This window comes from Xyrauchen texanus, chromosome 18, assembly GCF_025860055.1.
Source record: "Xyrauchen texanus isolate HMW12.3.18 chromosome 18, RBS_HiC_50CHRs, whole genome shotgun sequence".
NCBI lineage: Eukaryota > Metazoa > Chordata > Actinopteri > Cypriniformes > Catostomidae > Xyrauchen > Xyrauchen texanus.
Genome location: NC_068293.1, coordinates 3,027,490 through 3,048,522, shown reverse-complemented (window position 1 = coordinate 3,048,522; position 21,033 = coordinate 3,027,490). Strand labels below are relative to the sequence as shown.

Here is a 21,033-nt window from a genome sequence, read left to right as displayed (position 1 = left end):
ATTCCTTTTTGCACGCGGAAATTGTCACACTTTAATACAAAGCAGAACATTTATACTCACAAACATGACTTTATTTGTACAAATTGCTGCACATTTATGTAATTCTTAATTCTACAGACACCGGTTGAAAAGCATTTGTTTCATTGTATAGTGACACCCATTTACGAATCGTGTTCACGTTAATGAATAGCACTGGCTTGTTCGTTAGTTAGTGTGTGTGTGTGTGTGTGTGTGTGTGTGTGTGTGTGTGTGTGTGTGTGTGGAATGCTGTAAACTGCGAAAAGGAAGTCTCAAAATCCAAATGAACCGAACACGATCGATTCGAACAAGATGTCAATAAATACACGCGTGTCTTCTGATCCACAAATGCCCGGATTCATTTTTGCTTGAGCAATTTTTGATTTATTAATGTAGAACAGAACATGTTTATTTGCAAACATGTCTGTATTTGTACAAATCGCTGCACAATCATTCAATCCCGAATTCCACAGATTCAAATCAAATGGCATTTGTTTGTGGTTAGTAAAATACATTCACAAAATGTATCTAGTACATATATAATTGTGTGTGCATTCATTAATCATATTGAGATTAAAATCATCCAATATTTTCTCCACTTTTCAAAAATTCTTGGACCCTGATAATTGCCGCTTGTGGCTATATTTATTAGTTAATGTTATTTTTCCCCACCTGTGTTGCTTTGGTGATGTAAGAAGAAAAGTTCTTTGAGAGTAGGGCTGAGGGGTAGGGCTGATACAGATTTCCCAATTCGATTCAGATTTCAATTCAACATCGAATCATATGGTGATATTTTTTTATGTTATAATGTTCATTTTGATTACAAATGAAAGATATTATTTTCCAGCTATTGCTGTTGATTTTACAGGGGACCTTATAACTAGTTATAGTTATTATAGTTATATAGTATTATATAGTTATAATACTAATTATATATATATATATTTTTTTTTCATAATTTTGGACACATTTTAGCTTTTTTTAAATGAACAAATCCATGTTTTCAATCAATAAATATGGCATCATATTGCATATATAATTTTTTGTTACATGTTTATTGTTTAATTGCACAATTTGTATTATTTGCAGGTATTTACATTGTTGAACATGTGCTAACAATCGGCACTGTCTCTTTAAGAAAACAGTATTCATGTAAAAAGTGTATGTTAATGAGCGCATAATAATGAGAGAGACTCAAATAGCTTCTTTGTCTTATCTGTGCTATGCGTGATAAGAATGAAATGTTGTTTTTGATCAACTGTGAAGACAGAAAATCTAGTCTTTTGACATACGCCATGGAACAACTTTTACTATAAACATGCAGTGAAAGCTGAATCACATACAGTTGAATATATTGAGATGTGTACCTTTTTAATGTCATCCTCAGTGGCCTTTTTAAAGTCATGCTCAAACGGGCTGGTGAGCTCGTTAAACAGCCCGACCTCCTCACAGTTCTTCAGGAAGCGAGTTGGTGTTGGTGTCTGGTCTGCATATAAAGCCCATAAAACCATAAACTCTGGAATAATAGTGCCTGTTTGTACAGTCTATTTCTGTGCACGGGTGACTTTTCAAACTTACCAGCGATAATGGCAGTGTCATTGCGTGCTGGTCCAAACCTCAGGGTCATCTCATGCTTGTGTTTATGCACAGCCAGGTGGTCTTCATTTGTGAATCGCTGTTGCAGGCAAACAATCATTATGTTATGAACCATGGAATAATCTGAATAATGTGGATTCAGTATGATCATAAAAACATGCATCTCAACTGCAGTGCTTATTTGAAGGTAAGAAATTTACATGCACTTAGGCTGACGTCATTAAAACTCATTTTTTTAACCACTCCACAGATTTCATATTAGCAAACTATAGTTTTGGCAAGTCGTTTAGGACATCTATTTTGTGCATGACACGAGTAATTTTTCAAACAATTGTTTCAGACAGATTTTTTCACTTTTAATTGACTATATCACAACTCCAGTGGGTCAGAAGTTTACATTCACGAAGTTAACTGTGCCTTTAAGCAGCTTGGAAAATTCTAGAAAATGATGTCAAGCCTAAATTAGCTTCTGAAATTTTGGCTAATTTAAGTCAATTGGAGGGGTACCTGTGGATGTATTTTAAGGCCTATCTTCAAACTCAGTGCCTCTTTGCTGGACATCATGGGAAAATCAAAAGAAATCATCCAAGAAAAAACTTGTGGACCTCCACAAGTCTGGATCATTCTTGGGAGCAATTTCCAAATGCCTGAACATACCACGTTCATCTGTACAAACAATAGTACGCAAGTATAAACACCATGGGGACAATGCAGCCATTATACCACTCAGGAAGGAGATGCATTCTGTCTCCTAGAGATGACCATAGTTTGGTGCAAATAGTGCAAAACAATCCCAGAATACAGTTTGCAAGTGCACATGGGGACAAAGATCTTACTTTTTGTAGAAATGTCTTCTGGTCAGATGAAACAAAAACTGAACTGTTTGGCCATAATGACCATCGTTATGTTTGGAGGAAAAAGGGTGAGGCTTGTAAGCCAAAGAACACCATTCCAACCGTGAAGCAAGGGGGTGGCAGCATCATGTTGTGGGAGTGCTTTGCTGCAGGAGGGATTGTTGCACTTCACAAAATAGATGCAGGGTTTCCCGCAGCACTTTGAAACTAAGGCGGCCGCCTAAGCAACACACGCCTGCCGCCTTAACTACGTCGTCAAAAAAATATATATGAGCGATATTCGCCGTGTTACTCTGTCCTGTTTTCTCCCTTTCCATCTTTAAATATGTGATAAGCCTTCGTGTTCGCTTCAGTCTTGTTATCAGCGCGTTCTTCCGCAGCGGCGCCGAGCGCGTGTGTGTGCGTGTGTGTGTGTGTGTGTGTGTGTGTTCATCTGAGCCTCATTGGTCTGTCACTGCTCGTCAATGTCAGAATATTTGAGATGACCAATCAAATCAAAGTGGGCGGGCTTTATGTTCACAGCGCGACTTTTAGCAGAGCGACTCGACGCGCTTCAGTTTACGGTCGGTCAAGTGCGAGATAAGATGTAAGTTGCTAAACTAAACATTTGCTATTTGACAGTTTTTTTTAGGTCATAAATGTTAAACGAATCACAAAAATAATCAGGCAAATTAATAAACTTTTGTCTATTTTCGCCATTTTGAACTGAAAATAGACCACTATGTGACGTGACTGATGTAATGTAGCCTAATAATTAATTTACTGTCATTGTGAGGGGACAAGACACATTAACCAGGGTACCCGCAGGATCTTAAAAGCATTGAAAAATTATCTCAAATTAAGGCCTTAAAAGCCTTGGATTTGGTATACAAAGTCTTGGATTTCGTTACAAAGGTATTATATATTTTTTGCCTTTACTAGGATTAAGTTCATACCATAACAAAATTAACTGTTACTAATGCAGGCTAATTAAAAATTCATGCAACGTTGAGTGCATCCCGCACTCCACGTCATAGCAGAAAGCGCGAAAGCGTGCGCACCGTTAATATGGTTACTAGGCAAGTGAATTGCAGAACAAGCAGTGATTGAAAATAAGCTTTGCACATTTTGACGGACTATTAGATGTAATGTTATTACTTTGACAAACTAATACATCATTAAAAAGATATGACTCAAGTTTCAGTATTTGTCTTAATTTGTGTCAGGAGTTATGCACAACCACCACCACCCACCACCTTAACTAACACATTTTCTGCGGGAAACCCTGTGATGGCATCATGAAGAAGGAAAATTATGTGGCTATACTGAAGCAACATCTCAAGAAATCAGCCAGGAAGTTAAAGCTCGTTGCAAATGGGTCTTCCAAATGGACAATGACCCAAGCATACCACCAAAGTTGTGACAAAATAGCTTAAGAACAACAAAGTCAAGGTATTGGAGTGGCCATCACAAATCCCTGACCTCAATCTGATTATGGGCAGAACTGAAAAAGCATGTGCAGGCAAAGAAGCCCTCAAACCTGACTCCGTTACACCAGTTCTGTCTGGAGGAATGGGCAAAACATCCAGCAACTTATTGAGAGATGCTTGTGAAACGCTACCCAAAACGTTCAACCCAAGTTAAACAATTTAAAGGCAATGCTACCAAATACTAACAAAGAGTATGTAAACTTCTGACCCATTGGGAAAGTGAAGAAAGAAAAGCTGAAATAAATAATTCAATGTGACATTTCACATTCTTAAAATAAAGTAATGATCCAAACTGAACAGGAAAGACAGGAAATGCTTTCTACGATTAAATGTCAGGAATAGTAAAAAACTGAGTTCAAGTGTATTAGGCTAAGGTGTATGTAACTTCTGACTTCAACTGTATATGAGTGCTTAAAGTGTTCAGCATTGATCACATGCCTGTCCGCAGCCAGGAGCAGTGCAGAGAAATGGTTTATCATCACTCATATTCACAGCTTCAGTCTGCCACCTAAAACATTGGAAAATATAAGTAACACCAAACTTGCAATTTTTAGATAATTTAACATCAATGTACTGACTCAATGCAACCAAAACAGGAGATTTACATAAATACATTATCCAGTAATCAACATCTAAAACAATGTGCAACATTGAATATTAGTCTTCTAATCCTGATGGATTTGCTTTGTGTCAGATCATGCTATCACAGCAAGTGGATGTTTGACAGGACATGGATGTGAATTAAGGATGCTCTTAAGACCAAATGTAGGATGAAATACAGCATGCATCACTTTCTATATGTAACACAACCCCCTCTCAGAGGTGTCCACATGTTCATTAAACTACTCAGTAACTCATATACATTAGTGAAGTGCGGTCTAATGATCAGGCTGATGCTCACTCAGATTACAACTCAGACTATTGTCACTTTCTGCTTTAAATCCCACTTAATAAGACTGTATTTGTATTTTCACGGAGCTAAACCCAAAGCGCCAGGGTCTCTCAACACAACCCCGAATTCCTTTAGGCTATTTCCAGTGACAACTGCACTATATCAATACTAAACAGCTTGTTTACATAGCTCTCAGCAGGCTAATCAATGCTTGCGCCGTTATCCTCATCTCCCATTCATTTCAATGAAATCTGAACTAGCTGTTAGCATGCTATATACCCATCGCCATATTAATAACAAAGAAGCACCGGCAAGCTATTAACATATCATACATCTGTGTTTAATATGCAGTCTTCCTTTCGACAAACGGATAATCGCGTTCTTTTTTTTTAACTCGCGTTTGTTTTGTTTTTTTAAAAAACGGTGTATTGATGAGCTCACTCACCCGCAGGCTGGACCCAAGAGCCCACTGTAAATGGCAACTATCGCGAGAGTTGAAAACAGCAAAAATTTTAAGAGCCAAAGGCCATTAATGCCAACTCTCGCGAGACATTGGAACTACGCTTTACCAGATTTGGACCTTGAGTCAAGCCCTTTAAAACATTGTCTCGTGAGTTTGTTTTTCTATAGTGTTTGTGTATGTTTTTAAAATTGTGTCGCCATCAGTCATAGATTTCAATAATTTTTGACATACCGCTTCACCAAAAACGCCGTGTTTTATTGTAGTTCTACTGTAGTTCTCTTGTTTTCGGTTCATTCAAACAAATTCAATCGACAGCATTTTCCACTTTTTTCCATTATTTCGACACGTCCCTCCAAATATCTGTTACCGCGAAGTACTTACAACGGGAGTGAATTTGGCCAATTTTAGGTCAATGAGCTGGATCCATTCCACTGTAGCACAATGCTGCTTTTCGGCATCTAACACATTTAAGAAATTCTTAATTACATATTAATAAACAAGGCTTTAAATGTTTTCAAATTAAGTTCACTCACTAAAAATGTGAACCGTTTTTGATGGGTGAAAAATGCTTCAAGTTCTCCAGAGCAAAACCTGTGCCTCTTACCAGAAAAGCAAACCATAATGACCACCAGGATGATTTTTGATCAAGATGATTTTGGTATTTAATTAAAAGCCATCCTTTCATAAATCACCCGTTTTATTGCCATCAGGGCAGGCCAAGCATAGACGCATCTGTGGCAGCTTTTACAGAAGTTCAATAACTTTGCATGCTGGTACACCACTACACATGACTGGTGAATGTAGCTGTGTGTGAAGAAAAATAAAATGCACCACAAAGTCTGTGTAACTGATCTAAATTTAATGCAATTTACAAAAGCAATTAAGGTTTTTGAACTGGCTTTCAACCAACTGGTATATATTTACAGTCATGCTATCCGAGTGGACCCTTACAGTCTGCACATTGAATTCTCCAATTCTGATGTACAGAAAGTGCAATCAAGTTCTATAGTTTCGAATTTCAGGTCGATGTTCCAATAGCACTATTGGAGCTGTTGCCTTTCTCATTCAATGGGCATGAACGTGATTCAAGGTTTAAATAGTTAAACAATTCTTTGTTACATGATTTCTTCTTTTTACTGAGTGGACTTAACATTTAAAAAAAAATTAAAAATATCAACCAGCAGACATTTTGGTAACAACAGCAAAAATATGTAGTCACAACTGTACCAAATGCGTGTACACAAATGTTTTTTTACATGGCGAACAGGATCAAGAAAGCAACCATCAAACAGAAGAGCCCCATAGCTTCAGACAGAGCAAAACCCAGGATGGCATAAGAGAAGAGCTGCTGCTTTAGAGATGGGTTCCTGCAAGATAAATAATAAAGCAAGACAAACCTCAGAATTTTACTAAAAACACATTTACATGCAGCGACACTTGCAAAAATCTTGACAAGTTAAATCTGTATGATTGTTTGAAGATTTCTTTGTAATGTTCCACCATAGAAATTACAGATTTACGGCTGTGTAAAAATATCCAACACTTACTTACGTGTAAGAAATTTCAGAGCATGTTACCTGGCATAACCGATGATAAGGCTCCCGAACACTGTTCCGATTCCAGCACCGGATCCAGCCACTCCCACGGTGGCAGCTCCAGCTCCGATGAACTTAGCAGCGGTGTCAATGTCGCAGCTCACGGCGCTGGTCTGGAAGCTTCTGAGGGCCACCTGAGTGAAGGGCGACTGGAACAGGACAGCAGCACCGACCTAAATGTGGAAAAGATTATAAAAGAACAGAAGCATTACACTTGCAAATGTTTTGTGCTTCCATTGCAGAAAAGATTTCAGAGTTTAATCAGCATAGGCCTGAACAGCTCTACGCCAATGACTATCCTGTTACTCTAAAGGAATAGTTCAACCAAAAATTAAATTATCAGCAAATTTTCCCCACCCTCAGGTCATCCAAGATGTACCAGAGTTTCTTTCTTCATCAAAACAGAATTTAAGATTTTTAGCATTTCATTTCAGGTCTCCTTTAAACTATGCAAGTGAATGTACAAAATATTTTGACGGTCCAAAATGCATATTTAGGGTGCATCGACTCCAGTCGACAAAAATTCTTCTGAACCCAAACCATTGATTATTTTTAGAAACAACATACTTAATTTTTAACTACAAATGTTTGCTTCCGTAAATCTCTGTGACACGCCCTCATGAGAGGGATGACGTAAGCTTGTTGGTAAGGTCACGTGGAGGAGGCTGGAAGCGCATCATTGTTTACAAGAGAAACTTTCCACACCAAGTACCGTTCACAAACCAAAACAATATAAAATATAAATTATAATAATTTTTTTTTTAAAACATTACTGCAGTAAACAGTTCTTTAACAGAAATACAGAATATAGGCTATATAACTGTCAGGAATTCAAGCCATACAAGTTGTAGTTAGTGCAACCAAATGCGAGAGCGTTTACTGAGATTTATAGTGTTTACAGTGAGATCAACGGTACAGGTGAAGCTTTGAGAAGCTTCACAAACTGAAGAGGTAACAGGCGAAACAACAGAGTAAACACTAAACAGATATCAACGCTCAAGAGCAAATACAGACAGATAAATAAACACTACGAGTCCTTTGTGTGAGACTTGACAGTGAAGTGGCGTGAAGGAGAGTTATATATGCAGCAGTGATGAGCGAGTGAATTGAGTGCAGGTTCGTTGAATTAGAAATCGGGTGATGAGGATCGGAGCGCTGAGGGAGACGTGACAATTACAACATTTTCACACATACATGAGTTTGCTGGAAAAAGGCACGAGCACAGCCGATGAATTCAGATATCGACCCTTTGTTTCTTTCGATGGTCTGAAATCCTCAGGGGTAAAATGTTCACTGCACACCCTCCAATATTTGAGAGACTGTAGGGGTGTACTGATATCCAGGTTCAGCGCGATAAGCCAGAGCTTCCATCACTCATGATCATGTATAGACAATCGATGAAAAGTTAATATTTATGAAGTTTGAAGCATCCAGGAAATACACGGCAAAGGACCATTTTGAACAATACAAATCTACAGCAAAGACAATTAAACTTTAGTACAGCGCTGCTCCTTTTTAAACAACGATGCGCTTCCTGTCTCCGCCACGTGACGCGTGACCTTACCAATGAGATTACGTCATCCCTCTCATAAGCGCGCGTCACAGATGTACGGAAGTGAACATTTGTAGTTACAAATTATTTAAGTATTTTTTTCTAAAAATAATCAATGGTTTGGGTTCAGAAGAACTTTATTTGTCGACTGGATTATTTTGATGCACCTTAAATATGCATTTTGGACCATAAAAAAATGGAGTACATTCACTTGCATTGTTTAAAGGAGTGGTGGTGGAGTGGTGGCTAAAGCACAGGGCTGTTAATCAGGTCACAGGTTAATCAGAAGGTCACAGGTTAATCAGAAGGTCACAGGTTCTAACCCCACAGCCACCACCATTGTGTCCTTGAGCAAGGCACTTAACTCCAGGTTGTCAAGTCGCTTTGGATAAAAGCGTCTGACAAATGCATAAATGTAAATGTTAAAGGAGGAGGTCTGTTTTGATGAAAAAGAAACTCAGATACATCTTGGATGGTCTGAGGGCGAGTAAATTATCAGCACGTTTTCATTTTTGGGTGAACCATTCCTAGAAGTCCTTATCTTTTGTCTTATTCTACATCCCATGCCTTGTAAATTAACTTTATCCACAAGCTATTTCCTTCAACCGTCGTTGATTTATCTGTGCTATATACATAAATTGACAAATATATCACAAGCCATTTCGACATTCAATCACATGCAGGATATGAAGTTAAACAACTCAATTTTCACAAGTTGAAATGCTTGATATCAGTAATTAAACTTGCAATAGTTAAAACATTAATTGTTGATATAATAACAATTACTTAATACATGATCTGCATTTTCACTAGTAGAATTTCACAATGCTAATGCTGTTATGCGCAATTTCTTACTAGCTGAAATTCCAAAAACACATATCGACTATTGTAGTAAAAACAATATATTCTATTTTATTTTATATCAACAATTGAATTGTTACTAGTGCAAATAGCCATTCCTGATATGAACAATTGAATTGATAATGCTCATTTTTGATGTCCGTAAATGTATTCCAACAGGTAGATTTGGTATTTCAGAGATCAATAAATTGAAGAGTAATTTAAGATATCTTCAAAGACATTCTAACCAGTTACAATCACACTACAGATATCTGGAATTAACATTGCCACTAGTGAAAACCAAATTATATCAAAAATGACAATTTTGACTGTTGACATAAGCGATGGACATTTGCACTAGTAAAAATGTAATCATATTATTGATAAACATTTTTATTTTTACTAGTAAGAAGTGCAGTGCTGATATGTGAAATTAGAATTTCAACTAGAATGTCTGCAATTGCATTTTGAACAGGAGTCAATGACAGATTACTGTGAAATTCTACTAGTGAAAAGGCAATTACAGATATGAAGAATTACCATTGAAATTTTTAATAGTTGAATTTTAATTTTTGATATCAAAAAAGCAAATTTCTGCAAATAATTACATCTATTGTGATTAGGGATGTGCAATGATACTGTTTTTAACATTTGGTAAACAGTAAGGTTTCACAAACTGTTAATCTCTTTTTGAAGAGAGTCGGGATGCGGGAATACAGAATGTTTGTTGCAAAGGAATTTCCTCAAGTGAGCTATGCATCTATATTAGTACAATAATTAGCGAATGCAAGTATTGTCGTGTGTGGAGTTACACTGCTGTCGTTAAACAGCCTTCGGGGTTCTTTTAAAATTAAATGGCTTTAAAGTTGTCAAATCATTGTACATAAATATGCACACCAGAGCAAAAGAGAGAAAACACTCTCTTACTGTTTATCAAGCGCTGAAACAAACAACCTTGAATTATGTTTAATGGTGTAACAGTCACATGAACTTCTTGAGAACGCAGCACAATGAATGAAACACACGCAGGTGTTTTGAGGTGCATTTATACAAACTCAAGGTCTTTTTAACTTTACATGGTGCCTTAAAATGTGGCGATCCTGCAAGAGACGTGAAAAAAAGTGAGATTCAACACAACAAAGTCGTCCGTCCAACTGTGTGTTAACAGTATAATATATATATATAATTTTTTTTTTAAACAAAAAAAAAAAACAGTGCAGACACACACAAAAGCATGCTTGAACAGCCCCAATACTTGAAAAACTGACCCAAACCAGACACTATTCAGCAGAATTGAGCCAATTCTATTTAAATTAATGGGAGAAATTGGAAAGCCCAACCAAGAAGCTCTAGCACCCGACGGATGTAGAAAGGAAATCCCGCCTTACAGTTAAAGGATTAGAGCCAATCACCTTTTAGATTCAGACATCGCCAGTAAATCAACTCGAGCATGCGCATTAGCAAAACAACACAGGATGCGTTTACAAGTTGCGCATTTTAACGTAATCTGATGTAAAAATTATAAAATGTTATTGCTGATTTGAAATATGTTATTTGATCGTAGTCTTGACCAACTGTTTGGAGATTTTATCTTTCTCCATTCAAGTAGAGAGGAGCTGCAGTGGCTTGACTAGAAATAGCCTCCAGAGAGCATTCCAAAGATGGCCGAAAGTGGACTGACTCGCTAGAAAGACTTTGCCCAAACACAGCCGGAAAACCAGGCAGTTTGTCAGAATTCACCAAGTTCAGGTAAGACCTGTAATGCACGTGTAGAATTACAGAATAGTGATTTCGGTATTAGAGTAGCGGCGCCTCGACTAGTTAACAGAATGTAAATCCTGATATCCAAAATGAGCACTTTTTAACTAGTGAAAAATATTTTGTTGATATCCAAAAAAAAAAAAGTGTAAAACATTTGAGAAGAGCTCAGAGAAATAACTGCCTTTTGGATTTCAGACGGTCTGACACTCACCTCTGGTTTGACCTCAGGTCTGGACAGGACAGCAGCAGAAACTGGTCTGTACAGGGCACGAGAGCTTGCACGCACCTAAAAATACAAAATAGCACTGGATTAACTTATAGTAGTATGAACAGAACATCTGCCATAATAGAGTTCAATGTCTTCGGAATAACAGGCATCAGGGAAAGTCAAAGAAATATGTACACTATGTTGTCGATAAGTTTTTCCACTAGGTTTAAATGAACAAAACCACAAAGGTCAACATATAGCGTATTAATACTGTATACGAAGATGTCACTTTTCACAAATTGGTGCAACAAAACTTGATGCAACCAAGTGGATAACGCTCTGGATTCAAGGGCATAGATTTGTCTTGAACATTAGGGGGTTGCAGCATGAAGCATTTACATGTTTCCATTGATCATGGTATAAATATTGGGGGGTTGTACTTGCTTGTTTTGATTATGGAGGGGGGTTCGTAATTCAAAGGTTATAGGTTCACATCCCACATGTCAATGACCATAAAATTGTGCCCTTGATAAACACAAGCCTCACCTCAGTTTTCTCCAGAGGCACTGACTCTGTAGCTCAAAACAAGTGTACTGCGAGTTGCTTTTAATGAAAGTGCACAGTAAAAATGACAACTTAAATATGAGGCAGCAGCTGCCTAATAGAGATTGATTCATTAAGCATGAACTGCATGACCAGCTACATCTTTGCAATAGCACTCCGTCAATGAACAAGACAATTAATGACTGATTAACTAGCAAAACATTCGGCCTTTACTCACAACTTTAAAACTGAAGCAAAAGGTCAAAGGTAATCTATATATTCCTCACGTGACATTTCATGGGAACCCTTTAAACTCCGTCGAGAAATGAATGAATGAATGACTGACGTCAAGTTCAGCCTGCAGGCCCGAGCAGAGGAGCTTTCACGAACACAGACAGTTCAGCAGACAAACATTTAATGAAGTTAATCTTACTCACCAGGGCGGGTGTGGAGACGAACTTTGCGCAGGTGAACATTTTGAGCTTTAGGTGCTTTTGATCGGCCCGGGACTTGAACTTCAAAAATACGGCTCACTTGAAGAGGACAATAACTCTTAACAACAACACTCTCATTCAAACCGCCGCGGTGTGTAGTTAAAAACAGCGGATGAATGTAGATTGGTGTGTTCAGGGTGAAATCTGTCAACGCTGTTTCACTCACCGAAAACAGAGGTCGAACCGCCGGAGATAATGCACATGCGCACTACAGATGTGCGTGTGACGTCAACAAGGTCGCTTCATTCGAGCTTTATTGACAAGTACATAGAGACAAGAGCAGAAAAACCAAAATTATTATTATTTTTTTTTTACAAATTTGCTTTGGCGTGATAATAAATGCACCAATCTGAATAATAAAATGTTTCACTCTGTAATCTGGTTTAAAAGAGACTTGGACATAGGCTAATGGCATCAAAATTACCTTTTATTATGAAATTTTCATATCAAGAACTTTATGGTTTCTCTTTTTTAAACTTTTATAATTATTATTTTATTTACTCAGTCACTGCACTTTCTAATTAAAAGCTGCAATCAAGATTGTATTTTTATCGATCTTGATTCTAATTTATCAAAACATATTTTGTTAAACATAATTAAAAAAATTGTGAATTTAATCTTTTTTTATTTTAAAACCAATGCCAGTTTGCTAAAATTGACTTTTAAAAAAAGAGTGACTTTTTTATTTTCAATATTAATTTATTCACATTACATTACATTACATTCACACACACACACACACACACACACACACACACACACACACACACACACACACACACACACACACACACACACGTTGTGTTTCCATGTTTTATGGGGACTTTCCATAGACATAATGGTTTTTATACTGTACAAACTTTATATTCTATCCCCTAAACCTAACCCTACCCCTAAACCTAACCCTCACAGAAAACTTTCTGCATTTTTACATTTTCAAAAAACATCATTTAGTATGATTTATAAGCTGTTTTCCTCATGGGGACCGACAAAATGTCCCCACAAGGTCAAAAATTTCGGGTTTTACTATCCTTATGGGGACATTTGGTCCCCACAAAGTGATAAATACATGCTCACACACACACACACACACACACACACACACACACACACACTCATGTTGGGTTTCCATGTTTTATGGGGACTTTCCATAGACATAATGGTTTTTATACTGTATAAACTATATATTATATCCCCTACCCCTAAACCTCACAGAAAACTTTCTGCATTTTTACATTTTCAAAAAACATAATTTAGTATGATTTATAAGCTGTTTTCCTCAGCATCAAAAATATTTGGGTTTCACTATACTTATGGGGACATTTGGTCCCTACAAAGTGATACACACACACACACACACACACACACACACACACACACACACACACACACACACACACACACACTAAGAAAATTACACTTTATCCAAAACCAGTTTGATATTATTTGAGAAATGGAGGTAATATACACAATCAAAAGCAATAACATAAAAAATGTACTACTATATTTTTTTAGATATATATATATTTAGACCTTTCTTTTATTTGAGGAGATTTTCAGGCATGAAAAAAATTAAATAAAATGACATAAACGTGTGTATAAAACATTTTTAAAAACACAACAGTTTAATTATCCTCAAAGAAACTGTTTAGGCATAAGGTTTTGTGTGTTTGAAAGAATTTTCATTCAACATATATAGGCTATAATAATATACATGTTTAACTTCATTTATCCACCTTAGTTTGCAACGCGGAAGCAGCGGCTGAATTTCCTGCGAATGTGAGAAAGTAGAGCTGGCATTGACCACAGTGTAAATTAAGTGTGATCAGAATTTAGTGATCTGGGCTTGTAAACTATCACACAACCACATGATGTACAGCAGAATTATGTGCCAATGTCAGTTAACATTCTAACATCAGCATTTATAGTAAAAGAGTAAAAAAAAAATGTTACTTGTTGCTGTGTGTTGTTGTAATGAAGAGACTGTAATTAAATCTGCTTCTTTGTTTACAGAGATTGTGATGATGCAGTCTTTCTTGTCTCCATTTAAACCTATGTTTATATGTACCTGTATAACCTCTGATGATGCCTTTATTTGTTTATTTCCAAAAGTGATGTTTTATAAGTAATGCTGAATGCATGATCTGTTTGTCTATTTACTATACACTGTTAAGATAGAGAGAATGCTCTTTGATATAGAACGGAGAGTAAAATGAATTTATTATTTTGCCAAGGTGAAATAAGGTGGAGCACCTTCTGTATAATTCTTTGCAAAAAAAGTTTACAATAAAAGCTATCCACCTTTTTCCTGAACACGGACGGAAGTGTTCCACGATTCAAGTGTTTTCACTCGCATCAGCATATATTCTTAGCGGGTAATGTAATGTTTAAGTTATCACATTTGTTAAATTGTCAAAAAACATGTGCTGATATGTCCCAGAGTTGAGATGATAATTTTTTGCAGTGTGTAGGTGACATGAAGTGATGGTTCAAGGTTAGTTACGTTGATTTCATTAAATACTTTGAGTTGTTATGACAACAATAGCACAAGTTGAGCCTGAAATTCACTTTTACATCAATCAACACTTCAGTGGTTGTTGTTCTTCACTGGATCACTCGTTTTGGCAGTTTTTACTTGTCATCTGGAGATCAGAAATACAAAACAGGCCATTCGAATCATCATGGCGACACCCAGTGGTTGCTCAGGATTACCGTGGATAACAGACTAACAAAATGGTGAAAGCAAAAATCAATACATTGTTTTTTATTTTAATTTTTTTTATACTATTTTCAAGTGTGTGTGTTTAGTCTACAGTGGTTGACAGCCTAAGAAAACCTAAAATGTTTGTGTGTTTCCAGTGAACTACCTCTTTAATTAACACTGACCTAATTGAATTAATTTTAACTCTGCTCTCGTTCCTTCTTTTGTCTCTGTTCTCAGTCTCCGAGTCAGAGGTATGATGCAAGTAATGCTCTCCTGGAGGGCTCGTTGCTGAGCGTCTGGTTCAAGTTGTACAGTTTCAGATGCAGTATTTTTCTAGTTGAGGGTGATGAATGGCTTGTGGGTTCCGTAGGGCGTGTGGAGGTTCAGGTAATGAGTGCAGTGAGTGTTGATGAGCTGAAATACTGCTGTAATCCACTGCTGGAGTCTCAGGTGTCAGCACAGGTGAGAGGCACTCAATCTCACCACACTCACACAGAATCACACCTACCGAGGTGCCTCAATGCAAAATAACACATATTTGCAGGTAATATACTGAATGCAGTATAATGCACACGCACGCATGCATACTTTTTATACTGTACAAACTATACTGTATATTCTATACTGTACGTCGCTTAGTATGTTTTATAGCCATTTGAATTACAGGGACACTAGGGGTGTCATCATAAACCACATTTATAGCAAAATAGCCTCGTAATTACTAGTGTGTAACCTAAGAAAAATGTCTTGGTAAATCACAAAAACGAACTCTCTCTCTCTCTCACACACACACACACACACACAATTACAGTATTTTAATGTTTGTGTAGCTTCTCCATTGTTAAACTGTGATGTTGACGTGATGTTAGATTTCAAATCGACCTAAGAGAGAAGAATATTTAATATTGTTTTATTCCAGCTAAATTATAATGCTCATTTTCATAGTTTTATTTATCAAAGCTTCCCTTTACAAACCATTCAACATCTCTCTAAAATAACCTACACTGAAAAAACTTTATGATCAATTTTACTATAAATGTAAGTTGTTTTTTTTTTTTGTATTGCATGGTAGCATGTATATTATTTATCTGCAACTGACATATATAAAGGTGTCGAACCTATGCATTGTTGTTTTGTTATTACACCTCAATTATATTAGGCTAAGTGAGTAAAGCGAGCCAGATCTTATCACATTATCTCTAACCATTGTGTTTTTAAATAGAAACAACTGATAAATATTACTATTTATCTGTATTATATTGGGGTGCAAGGGCCCATGGCCACTCCTCCAAATACATCTTAATATTTCTATTAAGACTTTATTTAATTGATATATGTTTATTAAAAACTCAGATAATACATTTCAAAACAATATATTATTAAAACGTACCATTAAAAACATGTACTTTTAAATGAATTAAAAGAGCTAAAGTTGATAACATGCTAAGGACCAATGTTTTCTGTAGAATCTTGAGGATTGTTGTTCTGAAGATGCTCCCTGTGTCACCTTTCCACCAGAGGGGGTTAGTGAGCCTCCAGTGCCCCACTGTTCCCCTACTGAACACACCAGTCAATTAAGGCTAAGGAATAGCATCCTACCATATGTATGCACAGTATGCAAATTGTTTGTACAACTACATTGGCCGAAATGTACTGTGTAAAGTACCGTATTGCACAATGCAGTGTGCTTGACTTGACTGTCCATTTCAAGTGTGGACCAGAGAAACATCAAACATTCAACTCTTTCTTGACTCATTCACATAATCAGTGTTGGGTGTAATGCATTACTAAGCAACTAACTACTGTAATTAAATTACTTTTTCATTGGGAAAAGTAAAGTAAGGGATTACTCTTAATTTTCAGTAATTTAATTACAGTTACTTCTGATGTAATTGTGTTAAATACTTTATAGACTATAGAGAAATTCTATGTTAAAACAATAATGAATTTGAAATCAAAATTTAACATCTAATGTAAAAAATGTTTTCTAATTTAACGCTGACCCCTTAAATTCTTTGGCCAGTTCATGAATAATTGATTTGATTTTACATGATTTATTTGAAAGAATTAAAAGAACAGTTTCAAGTCTATCCTTGTTTTTTCATCTGGTCGAGGTTGATAAGGGTTTTAGAAAGTAATTAGTAAATAAGTAATGCAATTACTTTACAGACAGTGTACAGTACTCTAATTAGACTGTAGAAGATGTAATTAGTAGTTAGTAATTAATTACTTTTTTAGAGTAACTTACCAAATGCTAAACATAATATAAACATACGATTGGATTAAATATGTATAATAACCATACTTATTTCCAAAATGATAACTTCACACCACTCACTGAATTAAACATGAAAAATGGTTTTAGTGTTCAGCATGCTAAAATGTTTATCATTGCATTTACTTCATACTGTTTCATATAATCCAAATAAGCAGTGTTTAATATGTACTGTACAGCATTCAGTAAGCTAGTATTCAGCTCACAAGTATTTAAAGATCATTTAGTAACACTTTACATGAATGTTCTGACCTATTTGTCAAGGGAGTTTAAAGGATTTTAAAGGGTTCATTGTTGACTGATGGTTAGGTTTAGGCATAACGGTGGGGTCGGGTGCATTCCAAAATGTGTCATGTTAATTTAAATTATTGTTACTAAATGTACCCAACCCCATCCCTAAACCTAACCAGTTAACAACAATGTTAAACATGGAACCTCATCCATGATTTATATCATTGATAATTGGGTTAGGTTCAGGAACTGGGTTGGGTCATGGATTCATAAATCATGAATTAGGACATTTTGCGTTTTTGATTAAAATAGGTATGGATCAGTGTAAACATTCATGTAAAGTGTTAATTACAATTTTTCTTGTGTTTTCATTTTATTTTCAGAATGTTTCATATTTTTATTTTGTAACTATTTTGTTTATTAATGAAGACAGGAATGTGCCCACATAAACACAAAAACGCCAGAAATGTTTTTTTTTATGTGGACGTCAAACAGATTAATCACCAGGGAACAATATATGGATGTTTAATTGTCAATTTGCTGTCCGTCTCGCTCTTTCACTGTCATTGAGATAACGTTTATCCTCTGTATACCCTCTTTATCACCTTTTTCTTCTTCTGTGTCTCTATTTTCAGTTCTTTATGATCCTCTCAGCAATCCTACACCTCATTCTCATGCTCCGATGTCTCCTCGCTCCTCCTCCCTTCCCCCTTCAGTGAGTGGAACATCTTGAGTGGGTGTATTTGCATGCGGCCCTCATCAGACGGCACACACTCACACACACATGAGCTGCTGATAAAAGGCATTGACCCCCTTAACCTTTATGAATTTGTGCCAGCAGCACATCCTGTCAGAGGAGTCAGTGAGCACCTATGGAGCAGTCTGTGTGTGTGTTGTGGAGTTGTTAGAGAGGAAAAAGGCTCATGCAGGTTCTGGTCAACACCTCTGACAAGCTGTGAGAGGCATTCAGCACACTGACAGAAACACTCGCCCCTCACACACACATGCACACACACACACACACACAAACACGAACGTGCTACATCAGTACATGCAGACAGTCACGGCACATGCAGATAGGCCTACATGCTCCTTCAGCACATGCAGATAGGCCGTACATGCATTGCCTGCACGGCTACAGACATTCAGAAAAAAAAGCAAGAGGTTAGAGAATATTTTGTTTTAAATTCCAAAGATTCATTGGAAGGATTTTGCTAATGCTAATGCTTAGCTGCTCTATACCTTTCCATGTATGAGAAATGTTTAACTTAATAATGTACTCTCTCTCTCTCTTTCTATATATTTATATATACACACACTAAGTGACCACTTTATTAGGTACACCTTTACATCTACTTATTCAGGCGAATCAGCCAATCGTGTGCAATGCATACAATCATGCGCAATGCATACAATCATGCAGCTAGACCTTATTCACGGTAGCGCCATCTTTGATTTTTAATGGGAACAACATCGAGGCTGAGAGGGATAGATTTACAGTCTCTTCAATGGGCTGTAATGCAGTTTAAAGTGTTTTTGAATCACTCCACAAACAAAACATTGATAAAATATCTGTCCAAGGGCATTCAAAGAACTCCAGACAACATGAGTTGTGGAAAATCAGATGTGATCTTGGAGCTTTATATTGTCATTCCCATTAAAAATCAAAGATGGCACTAGTGTGAATAAGGACTATATGGGTTGGAGCTTATTTTAATGTTCACATCAACCATCAGAATGGGGTAAAAATTAGATCTCAGTGATTTCAACATTGGCATAATTATTGATGCCGGATGGGCTGGTTTGAGCATTTCTGTAACTGATTGTCATGTGCAACAGTAGTGGCTGTAGTGTGTATAGACAATGGTGTGAAAAAAACAAAAAACATCCAGTGAGCAGCAGTTCTGTGGGTGAAAACGCCTTCTTGATGAGAGAGATCAACAGACAATGGCCAGACTGGTTCGAGCTGACAGAAAGGATAAGGTAACTCAGATAACCACTTTGGACAATTGTGTTGAGCAGAATATCATCTCAGAATGCACATGTCCAAACTTGAGGCAGATGGGTTACAACAGCAGAAGAACAAGTTGGGTTTCACTTCTGACAACCTAGAATAGAAAACTGAGGCTGAGGTGGGCACAGGCTCAGCAAACTTGGACAGTTAAAAACTGGAATAATGTAGCCTGGTCTGATGAATCTCTATTTCTACTGAGGCACACAGATGTTAGAGTCAGAATGTGGCACCAACAGCGTGAATCCATGGGTTCATCCTGCCTTGTGTCAACAGTCCAGGCTGGTGGTGGTGGTGTAATGGTGTGGGGAATGTTTATTTTGTTTTAAGAATGAATAAATAACATTAATACTGTATACACATATCTGAAGTATAAATAATATAGTATACATGTTTTTTTTTTTTTTTTTATATATTTTCATTGTTATTGTCATTTTTTATACAATAAAATATATATGTTAACACATACTATATTTAACTTATTGGATCAGAGAAACTATAAGGACATTTTAAGCCTGTCATATTTCAATTTTTAGGACACAGGATCAGTTTATCTATACATGTAAGATTACAATTTTTTTAATATATTTTATTGTCATTATATCATTTATATTTCAGACAATGTAATGTATAATAATACACAATATATTCAAGTGTGTATGGGCAAAAATACACATGCCAATTCTGCAGAATTTAGCTCTGACAAAACTTCCTTTTGGGGAAATCCGTGGATGTCCTCACTTGTAAACATTTCTTAAAGTTTTTTAACAGTTTTTTTCTTTTTCTAAAATTGTTAGTGTGTGTGGGTGGATGGATAAGTTGGCTTTTGTCTCAGGCTGTGTGGTCTTAGTGGATATGATTCCTTCCTGTTTGAAGGGATTTAGCTATCTAAATGACTGGTGGCAGTGGTGGCTCAGTGGTTGAGGCTCAGGGTTACTGACCAGAAGGTTGGTTCAAGCCCCAGCACTAACAAGATGCCACTGTTGGGCCCTTGAGCAAGGCACTTAACTCCAGGTTGCTCCGGGGGGATTGTCCCTGTAATAAGTGCACTGTAAGTCGCTTTGGATAAAAGCGTCTGCCAAATGCATAAATGTAAATGTAAATATTATTAGTAGTCTCAAGATTGATTTTCTTAGCTGATCTATTACAGCACTGGTCTGGGCTGCCTTACACATACAGGAAAATAATCTCACTCTCTTTTTCTTTCAAACAAATGCATCCATCCATCCATCCATCCATCATCTGTCTGTCTGTCTGTCTGTCTGTCTGTCATCTCATTTGAAGGTGTATGTTTTGATGGATGCAACAACACTCGTAAGCACCACATAACTATAAATCCACCGATGCGCTTTATTAATTTTGTTTGAAATGTAAATTAATTGCCATCAAATAAAACAAAATATTTATAGTAACAACACTGAATAAGCCTGTGTACTTCAGGCTACACCAACAAAACTAATGGGTTAAAAAAAGTGGATCTAGTCCCATAAGTTAATAGTTGCAGGTTACCACTTAGACCAGCGTGTG

General features: G+C 36.6%; 2 protein-coding genes across 2 annotated transcripts in view; both read right to left on the bottom strand.

The window, feature by feature from the left end:
• Positions 1–5,301, bottom strand: part of LOC127658713 (cyclic AMP-dependent transcription factor ATF-2-like) — a 46,852-nt gene extending 41,551 nt beyond the window's left edge. The window contains exons 1-4 of the mRNA XM_052148155.1: positions 5,275–5,301; positions 4,376–4,445; positions 1,597–1,693; positions 1,386–1,504 (exon numbers count right to left, since the gene is read on the bottom strand). Coding sequence (XP_052004115.1) covers positions 1,386–1,504; positions 1,597–1,693; positions 4,376–4,423 — 264 coding nt within the window. The 5' untranslated portion in view covers positions 4,424–4,445; positions 5,275–5,301. The remainder of the gene's footprint in view (positions 1–1,385; positions 1,505–1,596; positions 1,694–4,375; positions 4,446–5,274) is intronic.
• A 655-nt stretch (positions 5,302–5,956) lies between these two features.
• Positions 5,957–12,498, bottom strand: LOC127658728 (ATP synthase F(0) complex subunit C3, mitochondrial-like). Its single transcript, XM_052148181.1, has 4 exons — positions 12,229–12,498; positions 11,252–11,326; positions 6,870–7,060; positions 5,957–6,659 (listed from the first exon to the last, which is right to left on the bottom strand). The coding sequence occupies exons 1-4, from the start codon at positions 12,265–12,267 to the stop codon at positions 6,545–6,547; spliced, it is 420 nt and encodes a 139-aa protein (XP_052004141.1). The 5' UTR covers positions 12,268–12,498; the 3' UTR covers positions 5,957–6,544.
• Between the last annotated feature and the right edge of the window lie 8,535 nt (positions 12,499–21,033).